At 38.1% G+C, this 22,918-nt stretch overlaps 1 protein-coding gene across 1 annotated transcript in view; it reads left to right on the forward strand.

The window, feature by feature from the left end:
- INTS4 (integrator complex subunit 4) overlaps positions 1-22,918 on the forward strand; it is a 108,358-nt gene that overhangs the window by 47,350 nt on the left and 38,090 nt on the right. Inside the window, exons 7-13 of the mRNA XM_061406156.1 lie at positions 667-755; positions 1,830-1,950; positions 5,011-5,082; positions 7,719-7,893; positions 14,764-14,969; positions 17,935-18,077; positions 21,937-22,052. Coding sequence (XP_061262140.1) covers positions 667-755; positions 1,830-1,950; positions 5,011-5,082; positions 7,719-7,893; positions 14,764-14,969; positions 17,935-18,077; positions 21,937-22,052 — 922 coding nt within the window. The remainder of the gene's footprint in view (positions 1-666; positions 756-1,829; positions 1,951-5,010; positions 5,083-7,718; positions 7,894-14,763; positions 14,970-17,934; positions 18,078-21,936; positions 22,053-22,918) is intronic.

Raw genomic sequence — 22,918 nt, forward strand, 5'->3', positions numbered from 1 at the left:
GATTAAAGAGATAGTTAGTTCAAGTGGGATGAAGAGCAGGTATGATGGGTAAGTTATGACCTTGGAAGAACCGATAGAGTAGCATGTTATAGTCAGAGCATGGAATATAAGATTTTAAAGTTTCAAAAGCTGTAGTTCTGGCTGTTGTTGCAGTCTAAGGTGTTGCTATGACTGTGGGTGGAGTAGGGATATTCCATTTCAGACCAAAGTAAAACAGGAAAATTTGGCCTCTTTTTGGCAGTTTAGCCAAAAGCTGCCAAATTGTACATTTAATTTGGCATTAAAATTGTACATTTATTTAGAGTGCTTGAGTTTTCAGATGGACTGTCAGTCAGAAATTTGTGCTCTGAATTTACACGTAGGGGAAAAACTCATCTTTGGTGTTTGAGCCTGTAAGGGTAGCACTGTGGGGTTGGACCAAGCTTTGCTAGGATTGATGCTATTCTAGTTGGCTTTTGGGCTGTCAGTCTGTGGTTCTCCTTTCAGACATGGGGTGGGAGGGTACACAAAACAATTTTTTACTGTGCAAAGGTTGAAGAAGTTAAACCATATGTACATATTTTGATTGGCATCCTGGTCCAGCCACTTTATCTTCATTTTGAAAGTGGTTTGAACGTCACCTGGGAGGACATGGAACTAACAGACTTCTGGAATCCTTGTTTGCAGGCTTGTAAGCTGCTCTCTGATGACTATGAACAAGTGCGCAGTGCTGCAGTCCAGCTCATCTGGGTTGTCAGTCAACTCTATCCTGAAAGGTCAGTGTGGGTGTCAGCCAGCTTTTGTTCATTGCTAAGCCATTTTCTTTCCTCCCACTATGTAAAAAGCCCACCTCCAGAAAAGGAATGTTGGAAGGCAGCGTGGAATAGGAAAAAAGCATGGATCCTGAAAATGAGGATGCCTGGGCCTTGCCTTTCAGCTCTGCCTTGAACTTTCTGTGTATGTTAGGAAAGATACTTCACCTCTCTGGGTCCCAGCTTCCTCAACTATAGATGAAGAGATGGATGGCTGTTCTCAAATGCTATCTCCTCCACCTCTGCCCACCCCGTAAAAAAGTCTTTAAAATGCTTTGGAGCCCATTTTAGTTAATACAAAAGTCAGCTAAAGATACCAGGTAAGTTTGGGAATAATGATCCTTTATGTACTGTTGCCCTGGTTAAAAATATTTTCATAGGGAATTCCCTGGTTATCCAGTGGTTAGGACTTGGCCCTTTCACTGCTGGGACCTGGGTTCAATCTCTGATCGAGGGAATTAGAATCCCATAAGCTGTGCAGTTTGGTTAAAAAAAACCTTTTTTTCACAATAATTAAATAATTTATTCTCATAGTGATTCTTTGAGGTGGAGAAATAGGTATTATTTATTCTGTTTTATAGAAGAACTCCTTTTATAGGAAAAAGCAATGTTTTTTTCTTCCTCATTAAACGCATTGAAATTGGAAAAGCAGAATGAGTTAATAAAGCTATAGACCCCTCACCCCCCCAAAAAAGACTACTATCTGGAAATTGTCTTTTCATTTAGGACCAGATATGTAAGTATGTTTTATACTGGTTTAAACTTAAAGATATAAAATGTGGTAGCTGTTTTTGGTATCTCATAAATCTTTGAATTTTTGCTGTGAAATACTTTTTATCTAAGACACAAATTTGCAGTGCAAATAAAAATAAAGAAATCCTAGAGAGATTTGTTTACTCTGAAATGTATTTCGTCATTCTAGGATTTGAATTATTCAGTTATTTCTATTTGCGTGTCAGTTGTCACTGGTCATTCTCAGTTTTTTGAACCTGTAATTTTAGGTTCATGTTTTGTCACTTTTGGTTTCTTTTAATATAGCATTGTCCCAATCCCTTCTTCTAATGAAGAAATTCGCTTAGTTGATGATGCGTTTGGAAAAATTTGTCACATGGTCAGTGATGGCTCCTGGATGGTTCGAGTTCAAGCTGCAAAGCTATTGGTAAGTTGCGTCTTCTTTAATGAACATACTACCTGTTACACTTGTACAGACATTTTGAGAAGCTAGATAGGGACAAGTGGAATACACTTTTATAAAGCTTCATGTTTCTTAAAATAGAAAGAAAAGGCTCATTTTCCCATAGTCTTTTAGAACTAGAAAGAATTTTAAAGATAATCCTATTTAATCTCTTTAGCATATTAGACAGCCAAAGCCTAGAGGAAAAGGAACATAATAGTAAAAATAACTGCTACTGTTTCTAAGCACCTGGTATGGCCTACATGCTTTGCCATAAGGCCACTTAGATTATCTCATTTATTCTTACTATTCTTATCTCATTTTTCTCTGAGAGCCTAAGTAAATATTTGACTTAGACAGATAGGAAGTTCTAGGAGATTCAGATGCTAATCTGACTTTTAGCCTCGCTCTTTCCTACTGTTGTGCCTTTGGGGATCCTGGTACATTTATAAAAAATTTTTTTTAACTTTTCAGAGATAGAACTGTTTTACAGAAGGAGTGTTGGTGTAATACTAAGCTTTATTTTATACCTGTGTTGTCTTGGACATGTCACTTAGTCTTAGCCTCAGTTTCTTCATCTGTATCTGTCAAGTAGCTTATAATATTTCTCAGGTTTACCCCACAGGGCTGTCATGATACTCAAATGAGATCCTTTCTGTGAAAATGTGTATAAATTGTAAAATACTGCCCTATGCAAGGTAGTGGGGTGGTTATAATATATAAACATATATATAACCATCTATAAAAATTTATATTAGTGTCACAGCAAGAAAGCCTAAAATTCTTTTTGCTCACTTCTCTTTTGAGGGCCTCCAACTCTGCCAGTCTTAGTAAGATTGTTGGCTAAAAAGTTTGGGCCTGACTGTACTGGACACAAATATAGTGATAGCCCTTGTCCTTTGATCAGTATTTTGGGGGTAACTGCTAAGACGTTTGTGAAGCATTTTTGTGGAAAAATAAAGAATATGGATGATTTCATTTTTTCCTGCTTATATATTATATTGCTTGTCCATAATAAAGAAGCCAGCTTTTAGTGATTTTATTTTTGAATTCACATTTTAAAGCATTGTTTTGATTTGTGGATATTTTAACATTCAGAACTATTCAGTCATTCATCAGATTCTTTCAGTCAACATGTACTGAGCATCTGCAGTGTGTTATAGTGTGTGTGAGGGGATGTTTAAGAGGAATAATTCAATGATATATTGTCATCTGAGTAGGCAGGTTAGAAAAGTAATCCTTAAAACAGAGTCATTCAAATTTTTGGTGTTGTGTATATAAAGCTATATGAATAATGAATTGCAGTGGTGAGCAGAAAAGGTTTTCACTTAGACTCTAGTTTGAGTCAAGTGCTTTATGTTATTTCAGTAATTTCAAATCCAAACAACTCTAAATTACGTAATTATGTTTATACTTCAAAAGTAATTATTAGTCTAATTTTGCTAATAATAATAATTGTTACCGTTTATTGAGTTCCTAGCCTACTAAGCTTTTAGTCACAAAAGCATATTCATATACACATGCATATACACCCACTTCCTTATACACAAGCACACGTGAATAGATGCCTATATACTTACACTCATATATATTCACTTTTTGCAAATAATTTTTAGTTCTTTTAAACTCTTTGAGGTAGATATTATATTATTCATTTTATAAATAATAAATCTAAAGGGTTTAGGAAAGTATAATTTTTCCAAGGCCACATAGGTAGTAATGATACTTGATGCTCTAAAGCCCATGTAGAATTCCTTCCTAGTGGGGGTCCAGTTATGTATTGGGAGCTGTGGTTGTACAGCTAAGGTCCTGCTGGTTTACTAGTTCCTCTGTACAAGCTAAGAGGTAAACTCCACTGCTCCAACTCTTGAGTAGACAAACCCATAATCAGTAAACTGTATTTAGTCTTCAGACTACATGTTCATTAATTCAACAAACTGAGCATAATGTGTGTCTTCAAAAGAGTGGATGGTCAGGTCGATTGACATAGGCAGTCAATCAGTTATAATATTGGTACTTCTAGGAAAGAGCATCTAACACATGTGCAGAAAGCTTCTTGGAGGAGGTAATTTCTTAGCTGACTTTGAAAGGTGAGTATGGGTTAGCTAGGTGAAGAAGTAGGGAAGGAGAAAATGTGAGCAGAAATATAGGAGTACACTATCATGCATACTAACATCATACTCAACTATAATATCATACTAAACTACAATATCATGTTAAACCACAGCAGTTTGGTATGTTTTGGTAAGAGGGAGTGTTCAGCTTGGGTGATGTGTGACAAGAGTAAGCTCTAGAGGAAAGCAGAAGCCAGGCTTTCAAGAACATAAATGAAATGATAAGGCTTTAGACTTAAGTCCATGTTGTACAAAAAGCGAATAGAGTCCATTCTGCTTGACTTACAGCAGGATGAAAACTTTCAGATATTTTATAAAATTTCATACCATAATGCAGTTAATCTCTTATCAATTTTCCTCACTAGTATGTGAAATTGTTGAGTGCAGAATTGATGTCTTTTTGTATTTGTATTCTTCTTCCTGGTAACTCTAGGCATATAAAGAAATGGTTGCTAAATATGTATTTGTTTAAGGAATGAATGGACAAATGAATGAATAGAATGCAATGAAAAGCAAAGTAGTAGTTAAGGCAAAGGATTCTGGAGCCTGGGTTTATAGCCCAGCTCTATAATTTACGCTCTTTGTCACCTTGAATGAATTGCTTCATCTTTTTGTGCTTTCTTTCCCCCTTATATAAGTTGTGACTAATAATAGTATTTACTTTGTAGAGTTGTAGTGAGTATTACATGAGTTAATATGTGTATAAAGCACTTAGAGCAATGCATGACACCTAGTAGCTCTATATAGGTGCTGCTGCTGCTGCTGTTGCTAATGGTTTTATTATCTTCCTGATGATTCAAAACCCATAGGGATGTTTATTATCAAGAATAATGTTATCTTTATGCTCTTAAGTTGGCAGCAAACTGAATTTTAAGATAATATTTAGGTCTTAATAGTTGTTTAATTTGCTCTGGATTCTTCTTTTTTATAGGGCTCTATGGAGCAAGTCAGTTCTCATTTCTTGGAACAGACGCTTGACAAGAAGCTGATGTCAGATCTGAGGGTAACTTGAATTCTTTGTTGTTTAAACTGGGTTTCTGAAACCAAAATCAGTGGAACTGTATGTCAGGTTGTGTTGATTCAATTTTACAGCCCATGAATTTGTTAATGTAGGGTGACTAGATTACATTTTAATTTAAAATCTTAGTGCTGGGTGCTAAGTTGCTTCAGTTGTGACCAACTCTGTGCAATCCTGTAGACTGTAGCCTGCCAGGCTCCTCTGTCCTTGGGATTCTCCAGGCAAGAACACTGGAGTGGGTTGCTCTGCCCTCCTGCAAATTCTTAGTAACTTGACCCAAATCACAAATAACTTCATTACATTTTAAATTATCTTAATGAGATACTTTTCACGGGTTGTGTTTTATAAAGAAGAGGCAAGATTAACTTTCTCTTTTAGAAACTACAAAGGTCTGGTCTTATTTTATTAGATTGTATGACATCTTAGAACTCCTTTCAATAGCAATGCTCTTGGAAGAATTTACATGAGAATTCAGTAGCAGCATCCTGTTACTCTGAACAGTAACAGAATGCCCTTAAACTAACTGATGGTTCTCTGACCTAGTTGTCAGGAACAGATATGAGTCTGAAAATATGATAGGCTCATTTATTGTCAGTATCTTAAGTTTTAAATTATAAAAGTGTTAATAAGGAATCAGAATCTTTGACAAGTAGGGGAAAAGGGAAACAGTTTACCCATATTCCCACTACTCTTAACACATTGTTTTGAGGTATTTGTCTTCAGCTGTTTCTTATGCATGTTTTAAACATGGAATCATTATATACAGATAATTTTGTAGTCTACTTTTTACCTTTACCACTACATGCTGTTTTCATTTTGTTAGGTTTTTACTGATAGTGTAATATCCCATTAAGTAGATGGATCATCATTTTGTAGCCCTTTGTTATACATTTATAGTTTCTCCTAAATTTTTCCACCGTTATAAATCATATAGAGAGTGTTATCTCCATGGATTTTTTAGATCTTTTCTTCTTTTGATTTATTCCATAAGATAAATTCTTAGGAATGGTTGAAGAGTTGATATCTTTGCTTCATGAAACATTGCCATATGGCTTTCTTGAAGGGCATTCCCTTCATTTGCGGTCAGTAATTGCTTCAGTGTTCTTTGTGTATACTGGAGTGGAAGTGCAAAGAAGGACATGCTCTGGTGAATGATGAGGGATGGGTAATTCAGGGATACCTAAGATACATTGCAAACCACACATGGGTCCGAACCACATCCCTGTAGGCTCAGGTGCTATATTTCATCAGTGCCTTTGAGATCATCAGCTGGGAGGGTGTGGTCTCACTCCAGCAAGATTCATAGAACCTGATATCTAAAGCAGATTGCCGGGGACTTCCCTGGTGGTCCAGTGGATAAGAGTCTGAGCTCTCAATGCCAAGGGCCAGGGTTCAAGCCCTGTCAGGAACTGGATTCTACATGCCGCAACAAAAATCAAGCATGGCATGACTAAGATCCAATGCAGGCAAATAAATAAAAATATATATAAAAGACCTGGTGAACCCAAATAAATTAAAAAAATAAAGCACGATGCCAGCTTATTCATTTATGAAGGTAACTGTAACTGTCAAGTAGACTCGATATTTACTTTAGCCAACTAGTATATCTCCCCTTAAGCACCCTGTGTAGGAAGTAAATTTGAGGCTTGCTTGGTGAGCATAATGTTGCTCAAATAAAGCATAGTCCTATGGTTTGAAAAAAATTCTTTTCTAGGGCTAGTGTATTGTCTACCCAGGATGATGCTTAGAGGGATACTGCCATTATTTTAACCTCTCTAGTTCTCCCTTTCCTGTGTTGCCATGGCAAACATAACCACCTCTCTGATAAATAGTCTTATGTTCTCTTTAATAAAGCTGTGTGTTTCTTCAGTCACTCAGTCATGTTGGACTTCTTTGTGACCCCATAGACTGTAAAACTTCCAGGCTTCTTCTGTCCATGGGATTATCCCAGCAAAAATACAGGAGTGGGTAGCCATTTCCCCCTCCAAGGAATATTCCCAGCCCTAGTATCGAAGCCAAGTCTCCTACGCTCCTGCATTCGCAGGCAGATTCTTTACCAAGTGAGCCACTTGGGAAGCCCCTTAATAAAGTTACTATCTTTGATCAGATTACTATCGGCTATGATAGACCTGAGAGTCTTTGTCTTTGCTTCAAGTTGAATTTGCATATCTCTGCTCTGGTAACTATTGAATGTTTTTTTTTTAATTAACTTTCAGAAAGCAGTTTTTTTTTTAAGATTTATTTATTTACTTTAAAATTTTTATTTTTTCATTGTGCTGGGTCTTCATTGCTACACAGGCTTTCTCTAGTTGTGGAGAGCAGGGGCTTCTCTTGTTGCGGCACATGTGCTCTAGGTGTGTGGGCTGCAGTAGCTGGGGCTTATGGGCTCTACAGTGTGGGCTTAGTAGGTGCACAGGCTTAGTTGCTCCATGGCATGTGGGATCTTCCCCGACCAGGGACTGAACCCATGTCCTCTGCATTGACAGGCAGATTCTTAACCACTAGGTGACCAGGGAAGCCCCCGAGAGCAGTCTTTATTTCCCACTTTCTCGTGTTCTTGGTGTGCACCTTCACTGTTCTCCCATGAATCTCCAGCAAGTGGTAATTGTTGTCTTCTACAGAGGAAACGCACTGCACATGAACGTGCCAAGGAACTTTACAGTTCGGGAGAGTTTTCCAGCGGCAGGAAGTGGGGAGATGATGCTCCCAAGGAAGAGATAGATACGGGGGCTGTGAACTTGATTGAGTCAGGAGCTTGTGGAGCCTTTGTTCATGGATTGGAAGATGAGATGTACGGTAAGAATGACTTCATAATAATACCAGTGCCCACTTACTGAGTGACTGCTATGTCACTGGCATTGTATTGAGCGATACAGATTGTCTCACTTGATCTTCACAGTCACTCAGTGAAGACTTTATTTCACCTTCATTTTTTAAAAATAATTCTTTTATTATTTATTTGCATATTTTTGCTTGTGCTAGCTCTTCATTGCTGCACTTGGGCTTTCTGTAGTTGCGGTGAGCAGGGGTTACTCTTTGTTGCAGTGCCCTGGCTTCTCATTGCAGTGGCTTCTCTTGTCACAGAATACAGGCTCTAGGCACACAGGCTTCAGCACTTGCAGCACATGGGCTCAGTAGTTGTGGCTCAAGGGCTCTGGAGAGCAGCCTTAGTAATTGTGATGCACAGGCCTAGTTGTTCCTTGGCATGTGGAATCTTCCCAGACCAGGGATGGAACCTGTGTCCCCTGTATTGGCAGGAGGATTCTTATCCACTGTACCACAAATGAAATGGGAAGTCCCATTTCATTTTTGTTTTGTTTTTAATATAAATTTATTTATTTTAATTGGAGGCTAATTATTTTACAATAGTATATTGGTTTTGCCATACATCAACATGAATCCGCCACGGGTATACACGTGTTCCCCATCCTGAACCCCTCTCCCACCTCCCTCCCCGTACCATCCCTCTAGGTCGTCTCAGTGCACCAGCCCCAAGCATCCAGTATTGTGCATCAAACCTGGACTGGCGATTCGTTTCATATATGATATTATACATGTCTCAGTGCAATTCTCCCAAATCATCCCACCCTCTCCCTTTCCCACAGAGTCCAAAAGACTGTTCTATACATCAGTGTCTCTTTTGCTCTCTCGCATACAGGGTTATCGTTACCATCTTTCTAAATTCTATATATATGCGTTAGTATACTGTATTGGTGTTTTTCTTTCTGGCTTACTTCACTCTGTATAATAGGCTCCAGTTTCATCCACCTCATTAGAACTGATTCAAATGTATTCTTTTTAATGGCTGAGTAATACTCCATTGTGTATATGTACCACAGCTTTCTTATCCATTCATCTGCTGATGGACATCTGGGTTGCTTCCATGTCCTGGCTATTATAAACAGTGCTGCGATGAACATTGGGGTACACGTGTCTCTTTCCCTTCTGGTTTCCTCAGTGTGTATGCCCAGCAGTGGGATTGCTGGGTCATAAAGCAGTTCTATTTCCAGTTTTTTAAGGAAATTTCCACACTGTTCTCCAAAGTAGCTATACTAGTTTGCATTCCCACCAATGGTGTAAGAGGGTTCCCTTTTCTCCACACCCTCTCCAGCATTTATTGCTTGTAGACTTTTGGATCGCAGCCATTCTGACTGGCATGAAATGGTACCTCATTGTGGTTTTGATTTGCATTTCTCTGATCATGAGTGATGTTGAGCGTCTTTTCATGTGTTTGTTAGCCATCTGTATGTCTTCTTTGGAGAAATGTCTATTTAGTTTTTTGGCCCATTTTTGATTGGGTCGTTTATTTTTCTGGAATTGAGCTGCAGGAGTTGCTTGTATATTTTTGAGATTAGTTGTTTGTCAGTTGCTGCATTTACTATTATTTTCTCCCATTCTGAAGGCTGTCTTTTTTCCTTGCTTATAGTTTCCTTTGTTGTGCAGAAGCTTTTAATTTTAATTAGGTCCCATTTATTTATTTTTGCTTTTATTTCCAACATTCTGGGAGGTGGGTCATAGAGGATCCTGCTGAGATTTATGTTGGAGAGTGTTTTGCCTATGTTCTCTAGGAGTTTTATAGTTTCTGGTCTTATGTTTAGATCTTTAATCCATTTTGAGTTTATTTTTGTGTATGGTGTTAGAAAGTTTTCTAGTTTCATTCCATTTCATTTTTGAAAGATATTTCCCTGGGAATCCAATTCTAGATTAATAGTGGTTTATTTATTTATTTTGTCCTTTAAAGATCTTGTTCCACAGTTTTTCAGTTCTGTTGAGAAGTCTGCTGTCTTTTTCTTTTTTTTTTTACTTGTTTATATTTTTGACTATTGGAGCTTCAGTGCTGTGCACAGGCTTTTCTCTAGCTGTGGTGAGCAGGCTCTACTCTCTAGTTGTGGTGCACAGGCTCCTGTTACAGTGGCTTCTCTTGTTTTGAAGCATGGACTCTAGGCACATGGGCTCATTAATTGCAGCTTGAGGGCTTAGTTGTTCCAGAGCATGTAGGTTTTTCCTGGACCAAGGATCGAACCACTGTTCCCTGCATTACAAGGTGCATTCTTAACCACTTGACTACCAGGGAAGCCCTGCTGTAATTTAAAATTTCTGTTTTTCTGTATGTAATGTATCTTTTTTTACTGTCTGCTTTTAAGGCTTTCTCTTTATTACTGGTTTTAAATGATTTAATTATCATATGCCTTGGTAAAATTTTCTTCATATTTCATATGCTTGGAGTTTGTTGAGCTTCTTGGATTTATGGGTTTGTTCAGTTCAGTTCAGTTCAGTCACTCAGCCATGTCCGACTCTTTGCAACCCTATGAATCGTAGCACGCCAGGCCTCCCTGTCCATCACCAACTCCCGGAGTTCACTCAGACTCACGTCCATCAAGTCAGTGATGCCAGCCAGCCATCTCATCCTCTGTCGTCCCCTTCTCTTCCTGCCCTAATCCTTCCCAGCATCAACAGTCTTTTCCAATGAGTCAACACTTCTCATGAGGTGGCCAAAGTACTGGAGTTTCAGCTTTAGCATCATTCCTTCCAAAGAACACCCAGGGCTGATCTCCTTCAGAATGGACTGATTGGATCCCCTTGCAGTCCAAGGGATTCTCAAGAGTCTTCTCCAACACCACAGTTCAAAAGCATCAATTCTTCGGCACTCAGCTTTCTTCACAGTCCAACTCTCACATCCATGCATGACCACTGGAAAAACCATAGCCTTGACTAGACAGACCTTTGTTGGCAAAGTAATGTCTCTGCTTTTGAATATGCTATGTAGGTTAGTCATAACTTTCCTTCCAAGGAGTAAGTGTCTTTTAATTTCATGGCTTCAGTCACCATCTGCAGTGATTTTGGAGTCCCCAAAAAATAAAGTCTGACACTGTTTTCACCGTTTCCCATACAAACTATGGGTTTGTAGTTTTTATCAAATTTGAAAAATCTTTGGTTGTTATTTCTTTAAATATTTTTCTGAACCCATGCTCCTTTGGGATCTCCCAGTTACATATATATTAGGCTACTGAGTTTGTCCTGCAACTCACAGGTGGTCTGTTCTTTTTTTTCACTTTTTAGTCTTTTTTCTCTTTGTTTCATTTTGAGTAATGTGTGTTTTGTCTTATCTAATCTTTTCTTCCATAATGTCTAATCTGATGTTGATTCCATCTAGTATATTTTTCACCTCAGACATTTTAATTGTCATCCCTAGGAGTTTGATTAGAATTTAAGTTTCTTTTCTTTAGTGTCTTCTATGTCACTACTTAATATGTTTAATCTTTCTTGTAGCTTTGTCAACAGAGAATGTATTTACAGTAACTGTTCTAATGTCATTGTCTTCTAGCTCTATTACTTTTGTGATTGCTGGTTTTGATTGGTTGAGTTTTCTCTTCATTATGGATTATATTTTCCTGCTTCTATCCATGCCTGGTAATTTGTGATTGGATGCCAGACACCATGAATTTTACTTTAGTGAGTGCTAAGCATTGTTATATTCCTGTAAGTATTCTTGAGCTTTGTTCTAGAATGCATTTAGCTCAGGTTTTATTTTTAAGCTTTTTTAGGTGGACTGGAGTAGCACTAAGTCTCAGGGTTATTTTTCTCCACTAGTAAAACAACCCTTCTGAAAAAACTTGTTGACCATGTGTGAGTTTAGGAGACGGTTTCCTCAAATCGTCGAGTGGTTCTTTCTCAGGCCTTGGGTAGTTTCTTCACAGATCAGAAATTGACTGAAGACTTAGGAGGACCCTCTGCAGGTCTCCCAAGCTTTCTCTGTCTGTGCACTTCTTTCCTTTCTGTACTTTGCCCTCTAACTCTAATCACAGCTCTGTCTTCTGAACTCAGGGAGACCTACAACCTGGAAACTCTCCAGACAGTAAACTGATAGAGTCATAGAGCTCGCCTCATTTATTTCCTGTCTCTCAGAGATCACTCCCTTTTACTGCCTGATATATGGTGTGTTGAATACTTTTGTTTCATATATTTTGTCTCTGTTTTTAGTTGTTGTTTCAGAAAGGATTAATCTGGCTTTGTTACTCCATTTTAACCAGTAATAGAAGCCCTTGCAAAGCTCTTAGCATTTCCACAGTGTGATGCTGTCCATCTCACATATATCACAGATAGTGCTTTGAGTTGAGTGACTCCAACATCCTATTTTCAGTTAGGCTAACATACCTAAGGAGATAATGTTGATTGTCCAAATTTTACAGTAAAATTGTGTCAGAGGATTAGAACTAAGGTCTTTAAAATGCCTACAAAAATGATAACCTTAGAACAGAATTTCTTAGAAGGACAAGAAAATTACTTTGGAATGACAGTTCTTCTGTTAGTAGATAGAAGAATTGGGTTACCCTATTCAGTTTGCTATAAGGCTTTCTATATACGTGGAAATTAAAGCTGCCTCTGCTTTTTTTCCCCATGAACTTGATATATGAATGAAAAATTTAAATAGTGTTAGATAGTAAGGAATTCCAGTTATTAAAACCCAGTTTATCCTAAGACAGGTAACTAGAATCTATTTTGTTTCTACTAGCAGTTTTGCTTTGTTTAGTTTCTACAAATGAATTTAATCACAGTTAATGTTTATGTGGTTTATTTCTACAGTTTTTAGTTTGTCACTAAGGTCTAATTAAAGGAACTTAACTTTGGAAAGTGAGTAGATCATAACCAGCATCAGGTACGGCAGCTCTCTAATCATATTTACAGAATTCTGGATCAGTCAGGGTCTTAGGGATACATTTGCTAGGTGAATTCGTTGGCTGTAGCCGCTATGTATCCATAATATCACACAGTTCCAGTCCTCTTGTTGCATGTTCTCCCTCCTTCCTGGGCCTTTACATGTGCTTCCTCTGTGTAGAAAGGCCCTTTTTCTTTCTTCTGGCCCAGCCATTCCATCTGGTGTTATTTTAGGGGTCACTTTGCAGAATGCTGCCTGTGATCCTGCTCAGTAGGCTGTGTGCCTCTTCTGCATTTTCTTAATAGGACCTGTGCTTTTCCGTTGTACCGTTCATCACTGTGTGATGCAGTAGACTATTCTAGTCTATAGTGGCTAGGAGATGGTATATCTTTAGTATGAAGCACAAAGCTGGTAAGTAACAAAACTAGAACCTCATTACACATGTTAAGATACCAGAGGATCAATTTTTTTTTTTCTCTCGAGCAAGCTAGTTCCTTTTCTCTGCCCTGGATCCTTAAGGAGACTGTTACGTATTTTCGACATTCCAAAAAGTCCAGTAGGAAATGTTACTTTAGCTACCTGTAGCTGAGCTGTGCATGGCAAAGTAGAAAGCCAAGTGTCTTTGCTTCTGCTTGGAATTGTATCAGGTCAGGTCATACTGATTACCTCATGTTGATCAGAAGTTTCTCTGTGATTCCCTTGATACACTTGCAGGACTTACATATGAGTCAGTGCTACATAACCAATAAAGCCCTTGGAAGCAGGGTCAGCATTTAAAATATTTGGGTCCGTCTCTGTCTTGTTTTATAATTATTAGCAATTTCATGTTTAAATTATATTATTGTGATGAGGAGCAAATCCTTCCCTTCTGATGAAAAGGAGGAATTAATAAGTACCAAGAAAAATCTGAGTCATCATCTCTCTTTAATGTAGTAATTCTGTTTTTAAGTGTCTGTAAAACCTTTCTTATACAAAAAAACTGGACTATATTTGAGAGTTTAACCACAGTTGAAGGCTTTTTTGAAACTGTACATTTTATTGTAGAACTCAGTGGGAACCATTGGAACGAAACAGGCATCTGTGGAAGTCTTGTGAGCATGGACTGTAACTTACTCATCTCTCATCTGTATATCCCAACACTGAGCACAGGGCCTGGCATATAGTGCGTGTTCAGGATGCATTGTCAGTGAATGAATACAGGGCTTCCTGGACTCAGTGGCCTCACTGTTACATGTTCTGAGCACATAAAGAGATAGGGGAGATGCCTCGGTTTTCAAGGTGCTTACAAGGTCTGTACCTATATCATAGTTAATATTTATTGAGCCTTTAACACATTCCAGACAGTGTGCTATGTGCTTTCCCCACACTATGTCCTTTACTCCTCCTAACTGCTCTGTAAGAAATGAGTATTCTCTTGAAGTGCTATCAAGTGAAGTTACTTATTCAAGATCACCGTCCAAGTTAGTGGATGGATTACTTTTTGCAATTCACTGTGAGACCTCTGTCATTCCAGAGCCAGTACCCTTAACCACTACATGAGACTAGTCTATAATTAGCAGACCAGAGTACTAGTCTTATCTCTGCTCTCACTTTGAGGCAAGTTTATCCACTTTGCTGAGTCTTATCTCTAGATTGAGAATACTTGACCCTATTTTAATCTTAATAATGCTGTTTGAAAAGTGCTTTTTAGAAAAGTACTGTGGTTGGAATACTGAGATAATAAGACAACTGAGTTTTCAAGAAATTTAAGTTAATGGAGATAGACATGTGACTTGATCACATGTCTGTGGATTTAAGATCTGAACCTCAGTTCTTGTGTTACCAGCATCCTTGTTTGTAGGTCCATGTGAAGGCAGTAGCAGAATCTACAGGCTTGGAGGAGATCTCCCAGAGAAAGTTTGCAGAGTGAGAGGAGTAAAGGGGGAAACACAAGCCTGAATGAGGAGTCCTTGCATTTTATCCATGGGTCTTAACTTGATGTGCAGTTTTGTTTGTTCCCTTCTCTCTAGAAGTCCGCATTGCTGCTGTGGAGGCGCTCTGCATGCTGGCCCAGTCTTCCCCCTCTTTTGCTGAGAAGTGCCTTGATTTCCTGGTTGACATGTTTAATGATGAAATTGAGGAAGTACGTCTACAGTCCATACATACCATGAGAAAAATCTCTAACAATATCACCCTTCGAGAGGATCAGCTTGACACTGTCCTGGCTGTGTTAGAGGTGAGTGATCACAGTTTGTTATGCATTTCTTCATCACTACCTACTGAGTGCTGCTTTTCTTTTCTTTTTTTTGCCAGACATTGGTGATAAAATAGTGAAGAGGTAGCACAATTCTGCTTTCTGATCACACAGCTCCTTCATGATGGAGGAGACTGACTGTTAAACAGGATTATTTGAATAAAGCTTAGTATTGCTATGATCAGGAAAGGATGGGATGCCCTGGGAATACAGAGTATCTAATCTGAGTTAGCCGAGGTAAGGTTGGGGAGATAGGGAAGAAAGAAGGAATGCTGTAGTGGATACTTGAAGGAGTAGGACTTAATGGGGCATTTTCTTTCTTTTTTTTTTAATGAAAGTATAGTTGACTTGCTATATTAGAAAAATTAGAAGGAGAAATTATATTAGATTCACGTATATAAAGAATTTTCTTGGGAAGGAGTGGCGCTGATGGTAGTGGGGTGGAAGGGTACCAGGCAGAGGTACCTTAAGGATCCAGAGGTAAAAGTGGATATGATATATTCAAGGAATTGGGAAGAGCCAAATAAATACATAAAATTAAAAAAAAAAAATCAGTTAGGACCCATCCAGTCATTCTGGTTAAAATGAATAAATAAAATTAAAAAGGAGTAGTTGCTGATATATGTAACAACATGGATACATTATGCTAAATGAAAGTACCCAGGCAGGAGAAGCAGCATGCTCTATGATTTCATTTATATGACATTTGGGAAAAACAAAAGTGTAACAGAAAATGCATCGTTGATCGCTAGAAACTGGGGTGAGGAGTAGACTCCAAAGGGACACAAGGAAAGTGAGTGATGCAGGTGTTGTATATCGTGATTGTGATGGTGGTTGCATAACTATATGGATTTGTTAAACTATGGAAGTGTGCACTAAACAGGATGAATTTTATAGAATATAACACATGTCAATAAACCTGACTTAAAAAAAAAACGCTTTGGAGATCCTATTTCCTGCTACAAGTAACCAAAATGCAGAAGAGAAATGGCTGATTCCAGGTGTGGTGCAGGAAACATAACAAGATAACCTTGTACCGCCTTGTCATACAGAAAGCAGATATTAGCTTTCAAACACCTCTAGGCTTTTATCAAAAGACCCAGGAGATGACTTAAATAGTCTCTCACTGGCCAAAGGTGAAACATCTCATTAAGATTACAAGGGCAAATATAATGAAACCCATGATTTTGTAATAATTAAGTAAAACACTTCATTAGTCACATTGGAAGATGCTTAGTAATCAACTCATTATTTTGAAAACTGGTAAATTAAGGAATCAAGCATTTATCCTTCCTTTTCCTATACAAATGGAACTTCAAGACAACCAGCTAGGTGATAAAGGGAAGTTTCTCTTGTACAAGTATTCCAGTTAATAAATCAAGAATGATAGAATTTACATATCATTGTTTTACAACTTTAATGAATTACTAGATCTAGGCAGTGATCGTCAGTGGTTAGTAATATCACAAAGGAGAAATATATAGTTGCTTCGAGAAGTACATGGTGCCACCTGTGAAGTGGTCTTATAAAAAAATTGAACCTGATTCTGATCAAGCCTGTAAATCAAACTACCATCTTGAAATACACAGGGAAGAAATTGCAAGGGGTAAAAAAAGTGAGATGTAAAGAGATTTTACGTATTAAAAGATACTTAAGGGGCATATTACCCAACTGCAATGGGTGGACATTCTTGGAGCCTGATTAGAACAAATAAAAACCTTTTTGAGTAGGGGAAATTTGATTATGGGGTGGATATTTGATATTAAGGAATTATTAAAATTTTAGGCATTGTATTAGTTTTATGGATTTTTTTTTTAAATAAAGACTCATTTTTAAAAATAAGTATTATGGAAATATTTACCAACAGAATGCTATGATTTCTCTGACTGGATTCAAAATAATTTGGGAGGGGAGGGTTAAGGTATAGATGAAGCATGATTGGCTGTGAGTTAATTGTTGAGACTGGGGGGTTTCTTGTCTCTACTTATTTATACATGCTTCAAATTGTCTATGTTAAAAAGTTTTAAAGAACTGGCAAAACTGCTATGGAGATATCAATAAGAGTAAAACTGATACGTGTCCGTTTACGTTAGCATTAAGAAGTTGTTGGTGAACTCTTCTAATCATTTTAGTGAGGCTGAGCAGAAGGTATTGGGGAGGGAAGAGGCCACTTTCTGACATCACCTGGTGTACCTCTTTTTTTGTTTATCTGCCCTAGCCACGTTGCTATTTTTTCAACATGCTTTTGCCTTTCAAACATAGGCTTTATGTTTGCTGTTCCCTTTGATTGTGCCATGTAAAATAACCCTCCAGTCCTAGCACTCTTAACCTTCTTTATAGTTTCTCATATTTATTTAGGGTGTGCTTGGTCTTTGTTGCTGTGCATGGGCTTTCTCTAGTTGCAGTGAGCAGGGGCTGCTCTCTAGCTGTGGTGCTTGGGCTACCCGTTGCTGTGGCTTCTCTTATTGCAGAGCACCGACTCCAGGACATGCAGGCTTCAGGAGTTGTAATGCACGGGCTTAGTTACCCTGAGGTATGTGGAATCTTCCCAGACTAGAGATGGAACCCGTGTCCCTTAAACACTGGATCACTAGGGCAGTCCTTTAGCTGTTTATTTTTGTCTTTTCACTGGAAGGAAGCTCTTGAGAGCAGGGATTTGATTTTATTTATGGCTGTATCCCTAACACTTGGTATATAGTAGGTACTGATAAATGTTGATTGCTTAATAAGTATTCTGTAAATATAGAGTGTACAAATGAATGAATGAACAAAGGAATGAATTCTTCAAATATTTCAAAGTTTACCTCCTCTGTGAAGTCTTTTCAACTACTAGCCCCTCCCCTTTGAGAGGGGCTCTTTGCCTAATCCTCCCACTTTAACTTGTACAGTCCTCCATAAATAGCTAATCCATAGTGATTGCTTTTATTATTACTTTTTTTTTTTTAAGGATTCATCTAGAGATATTAGAGAGGCTCTTCATGAACTCCTATGCTGTACTAATGTTTCAACCAAAGAAGGGATTCATCTTGCACTGGTGGAGCTGCTAAAAAATTTAACCAAGTACCCTACTGATAGGGACTCCATATGGAAGTAAGGATTTTTTTTTCTCATTTGCTTGCTGGGTCTGATAATGTGTTAAATGTACAGTGTTGACATTATTCAGTGGATTATCATGGATTGAGATATGGCCTTCAGTTTTGTCTTCACTGTAGAAACCTGATTCAACTTAGCCATACCTGCAAGAATCTGGTTCCTAAACTGAATATCATGTCTTAGGTTATTCATTTGTCCATCTGTCCACCTAGCAAATAAAATGTGCCTGCCATGTGCTTACTATGTGCCAAGCCCTATGGTAACTTTTGGAGGTACAGAGATGAGTCTGTAGATTCCCTTTTCCTCGTATATGATGTTAGTCACTCCTTTGTGTATTTCCATCACTGTAAAGATTAGAGGGAGGGTAAGTACTTGATCTTCAGGTGGAAAATCATGATTCCCCTGATTACCTCTAGTTTAGAGTCAGGCTTAACACTGTTCGTTTGAAGAGCTACTTGCATACATTTACTATAAACTGTGCTTTGTTGTACTCTACATATTTCAACAAACTTATGTGATGAGACCACTCGAAATATATGATTTATTTAAAAAAATTATTACCAAAACTAGAAAAACTGTGGGACAAATCAGGTCAAATCAAGATATACTAAAGGTTAAAAATACCAGGAAATCTTGCTCTAGGTAACATTTCTATTATCTGGTTTTCTGTTTTGCCATTTCTTTATGTTTTTTCAGCTCAATTCATTGTGTGTTTCTTGATTGCCTTCAGGGAACACTCAGTCATTTGGGATGTGGGGCTACAGTGTCCCCTGAGGCATTGTAGTGAGTGAAAGGGCTGAGAGAGGTCAGAAAACTAGTGAATTAAGTTCTTTCCACACAGAAGGAAATCAAGACTGGGGAAAAGTGTACTTTCCTAACAGTATCAAGTGTTTTGAATGTGATGCCTTTCATACCCCATACTCCTCTCAGTTTGTCCATGGGGTTTGTTTTCTCTCTTTTGCTGATCTTACTTTCCAGTCCTTGGTGAAGTCTCATCTCCTTTGTGAAACTTTGGTCATGGTGATCTCTTCTACCTTTGACAAGTAGAAAGCAAATGGTATCAACTATCATTTAATAGTTCATTACCTTGTAATGTTAGTCATCTTTGCCTCAGTTAGATTAGAAACTCAATGAGAGCATTAAATTAAGTTCTATGTTTCTTTTTAATTCAGCACACCTTCTACACTAGAAATTTATTAAAAATAAGAAAACTGCCTAAATACCAGCACATATATAGTTTTTTATGCCTTATAAAGGGCATTCATGTAGTCATAGTAGTTAACTAATAGCCAGTTAATAATAACTAAACTAATAGTTAATTGAGTTCTTCTTATATAATGGCAGACACCTTGCTAAGTACTTTTCATTCATTATTTTGTTTAATCCTTTTATCCCATTTGTAGGTAAGAAATATGTCTGTTCAAGGCCACATAGTTATTAAGTTTCCTGTTTCAGATCAGGTCTCTTCCGATTTTAGAATTTTACCTAGGAAATCAGTTAGAATGCTTTTGTCTATAAGTAACAGAAAATCTGATTAAAAGAGGCTTACTCACTGTCTAGTGTTTTTGTTTAACAAAAAAGTCAGAGAGTTGACTTCAGGATTGGTCATTCAACAGCTTAACATGAGAAATACTCTGGTTGATTTTTTTTGCAATTCTCTTGACTTTCTTCTCATAGTTGCAACATGGCTGTCTCATAAGACAGGATCTTAAGACAGAAAGAAAAGGACATTCCCTCTATGCATTTTTTTTCTCTCTCTCTTCTTAAAAAAATTTATTGAAGTATAGTTGCTTTACAATGTTGTGTTACTTTCTAGTAGATAGCAAAGTATATTTGTGTGTAATTTTTCATATTCTTTTCCATTATGGTTTACCACAGGATATTGAATATAGTTGCCTGTGCTATACAGTTAGAACTTTGTTTATCCATCCTATATATAATAGTTTCTGTTTGCTAATTAAAGTGAAAGAGGAGAGTGAAAAAGTTGGCTTAAAGCTCAACATTCAGAAAACTAAGATCATGGCATCTGGTCCCATCAATTCATGGGAAACAGATGGGGAAACAGTGGAAACAGTGTCAGACTTTATTTTGGGGGGCTCCAAAATCACTGCAGATGGTGATTGCAGCCATGAAATTAAAAGACGCTTACTCCTTGGAAGGAAAGTTATGACCGACCTAGATAGCATATTCAAAAGCAGAGACGTTACTTTGCCAACAAAGGTCCGTCTAGTCAAGGCTATGGTTTTTCCTGTGGTCATGTATGGATATGAGAGTTGGACTGTGAAGAAAGCTGAGTGCTGAAGAATTGATGCTTTTGAACTGTGGTGTTGGAGAAGACTATTGAGAGTCCCTTGGACTGCAAGGAGATCCAACCAGTCCATTCTGAAGGAGATCAGCCCTGGGTGTTCTTTGGAAGGAATGATGCTAAAGCTGAAATTCTAGTACTTTGGCCACCTCATGCGGAGAGTTGACTCATTGGAAAAGACTGATGCTGGGAGGGATTGGGGGCAGGAGGAGAAGGGGACTCCAGAGGATGAGATGGCTGGATGGCATCACTGACTCCATGGATGTGAATTTGAGTGAACTCCAGGAGTTGATGATGGACAGAGAGGCCTGGTGTACTGTGATTCATGTGGTTGCAAAGAGTTGGACACAACTGAGCGACTGAACTGAACTGAATCTCAAACTTCCAATCCTTTCCTCCCCCACCCATTTCCCTGTTTGACAACTACAAATCTGTTCTCTATATCTGTAATCTGTTTCTGTTTCATAGATATGTTCATTTGCATGCAATTTTTTTTTTTTTCATTTGGTTAGGAAAACATTCCTGAGAAATTCCCCAGCAGACTTGATCTCCTGTTCCATTGACCAGAACTAGGTTACTTGACTACTTGCAAACTAGTCACTGTAAAATGGGATTGGGATTGCCATGATGTTGTGGTTGTTCAGACACTAAGTAGGGTCCGACTCTGCGACCCCATGAACGGCAGCATACCAGGCTTCTGTCCTTCACTATCTCCCAGAGTTTACTCAAATTCTTGTCCATTTGAGTCGGTGGTACTATGTAACCATCTCATCCTCTGCCTCCCCCTTCTCCTTTTACCTCCAGTCTTTCCCAACATCAGGGTCTTTTCCAGGGAGTCATCTCTTCCCATCAGGTGGCCAAAGTATTGGAGCTTCAACATCAGTCCTTCCAGTGAATATTCAGGGTTATTTCCTTTAGGATTGACTAGTTTGATCTCCTTGAAGTCCAGGGAACTCTCAAGAGTCTTCTCCAGCACCACAATTCAAATGCATCAATTCTTTGGCTCTCAGTCTTCTTTATGGTCCAACTCTCACATCTGTACACGACAGCCAAAAAAACCATAGCTTTGACTATATGGGCCATTGTCAGCAAAGTGATGTCTAGATTTGTCATGCCTTTACTTCCAAGGAGCAAGCATCTTTTTATTTCTTAGCTATAATCACCATCCTCAGTCATTTTTCCCTGATGAGTTAATACCAGTTATGGTTGAGCCCTAGGGCTGAGCCTACCTTCATTGAATATTTTACTACTTACCTGATGCCTGAGTAAAATCAGGGTCTCTTGGCAGTGAAGTTGGGGGAAATGGTTATTAGTTAAATAACTTTGAGAAGTATCTGCTGTATCAGCTCTTTTACCTCCATAATAACCAAGTTCTTAGATGAATTAACTGAGTTCCAGAATAATTGAATGACTTACCAGAAGTCACAGAAGTCACAAAAGTAGATGGTTGAGAATTTGTAATTCTGACTCATGTTTTCTAATTCCAATTCCTGGTGCTTTTTAAAGCATTTATTAACTTACTAAAGAGGGCTCTCATTCTGTTTGTTTCAGATGCTTGAAGTTTCTGGGAAGTCGGCACCCAACCCTGGTGCTTCCCTTGGTGCCTGAGCTGCTGAGCACCCACCCGTTTTTTGACACAGCTGAACCAGACATGGATGATCCAGCTTGTATCCTCTGCTGACTTAGCAGGAAATTTTGGCCTCTTTTTCTGCAGTGTAGCTTTGGTGGTCTGAGGGTTTTGGATTTTGTTTTCTCTTTCTCGTTTCTTTTAGTTAAAAGTGTATGTTGAGGAAACCTAGTGATAATTATTTTCCTCAGCTTTTGTTTCTGTATTCACAGTAATTCACCTTTGCCATTGAATACTACTACTAATTTTTTAGCCATTTATTGAATACCTAGTATATTCCACATACTGTTTAAACACTTCATATATTTTATCACTGATCTTCCAAACAACCCTGGAAGGAGGTATTATTCCCTGCTTACAGATGAGGACACTGAGATCCCTAGAGGTTAAATAACGCTTATGCAGCAAATCTGGCATGCAGAGCCAGGCATATTTGGTTTTAAAGGCTGTGGACTTTTCCCTTTCTTATTCCATGTTTCTTTTGATCTGCAGCCTGAAGGAGAGGATGGGCTGAACTAGGGTACATGAATTCTGTGGCTCTAATACAAGCTTAAGGGTGTTGTGATAGCTTTGGGCAGCATGGCATGTAGTCTGATTGTTTTCTACTAATGGGAATATATTTACATCAATGCATCCGTATTCTTCCACGCTTCTTTTCGCTTTATAGCACACCTTTGGTGGGGTTTAAGGAGGTATTTATTGAGAGACGTGAATCAGCCAAATAACTGGCTGTTGGGGATGACCATTGTTTTCTCTTAATTCTTTTTTTTGTTGTGTTAGTTTCAAACACTTTTTATTTATTTATTTTTTTTATTTCTTTTTTTTAATTTTATTTAATTTTTAAACTTTACATAATTGTATTAGTTTTGCCAAATATCAAAATGAATCCACCACAGGTATACATGT

Source organism: Bos javanicus, chromosome 29, assembly GCF_032452875.1.
Source record: "Bos javanicus breed banteng chromosome 29, ARS-OSU_banteng_1.0, whole genome shotgun sequence".
In the NCBI taxonomy this organism is placed as follows: domain Eukaryota; kingdom Metazoa; phylum Chordata; class Mammalia; order Artiodactyla; family Bovidae; genus Bos; species Bos javanicus.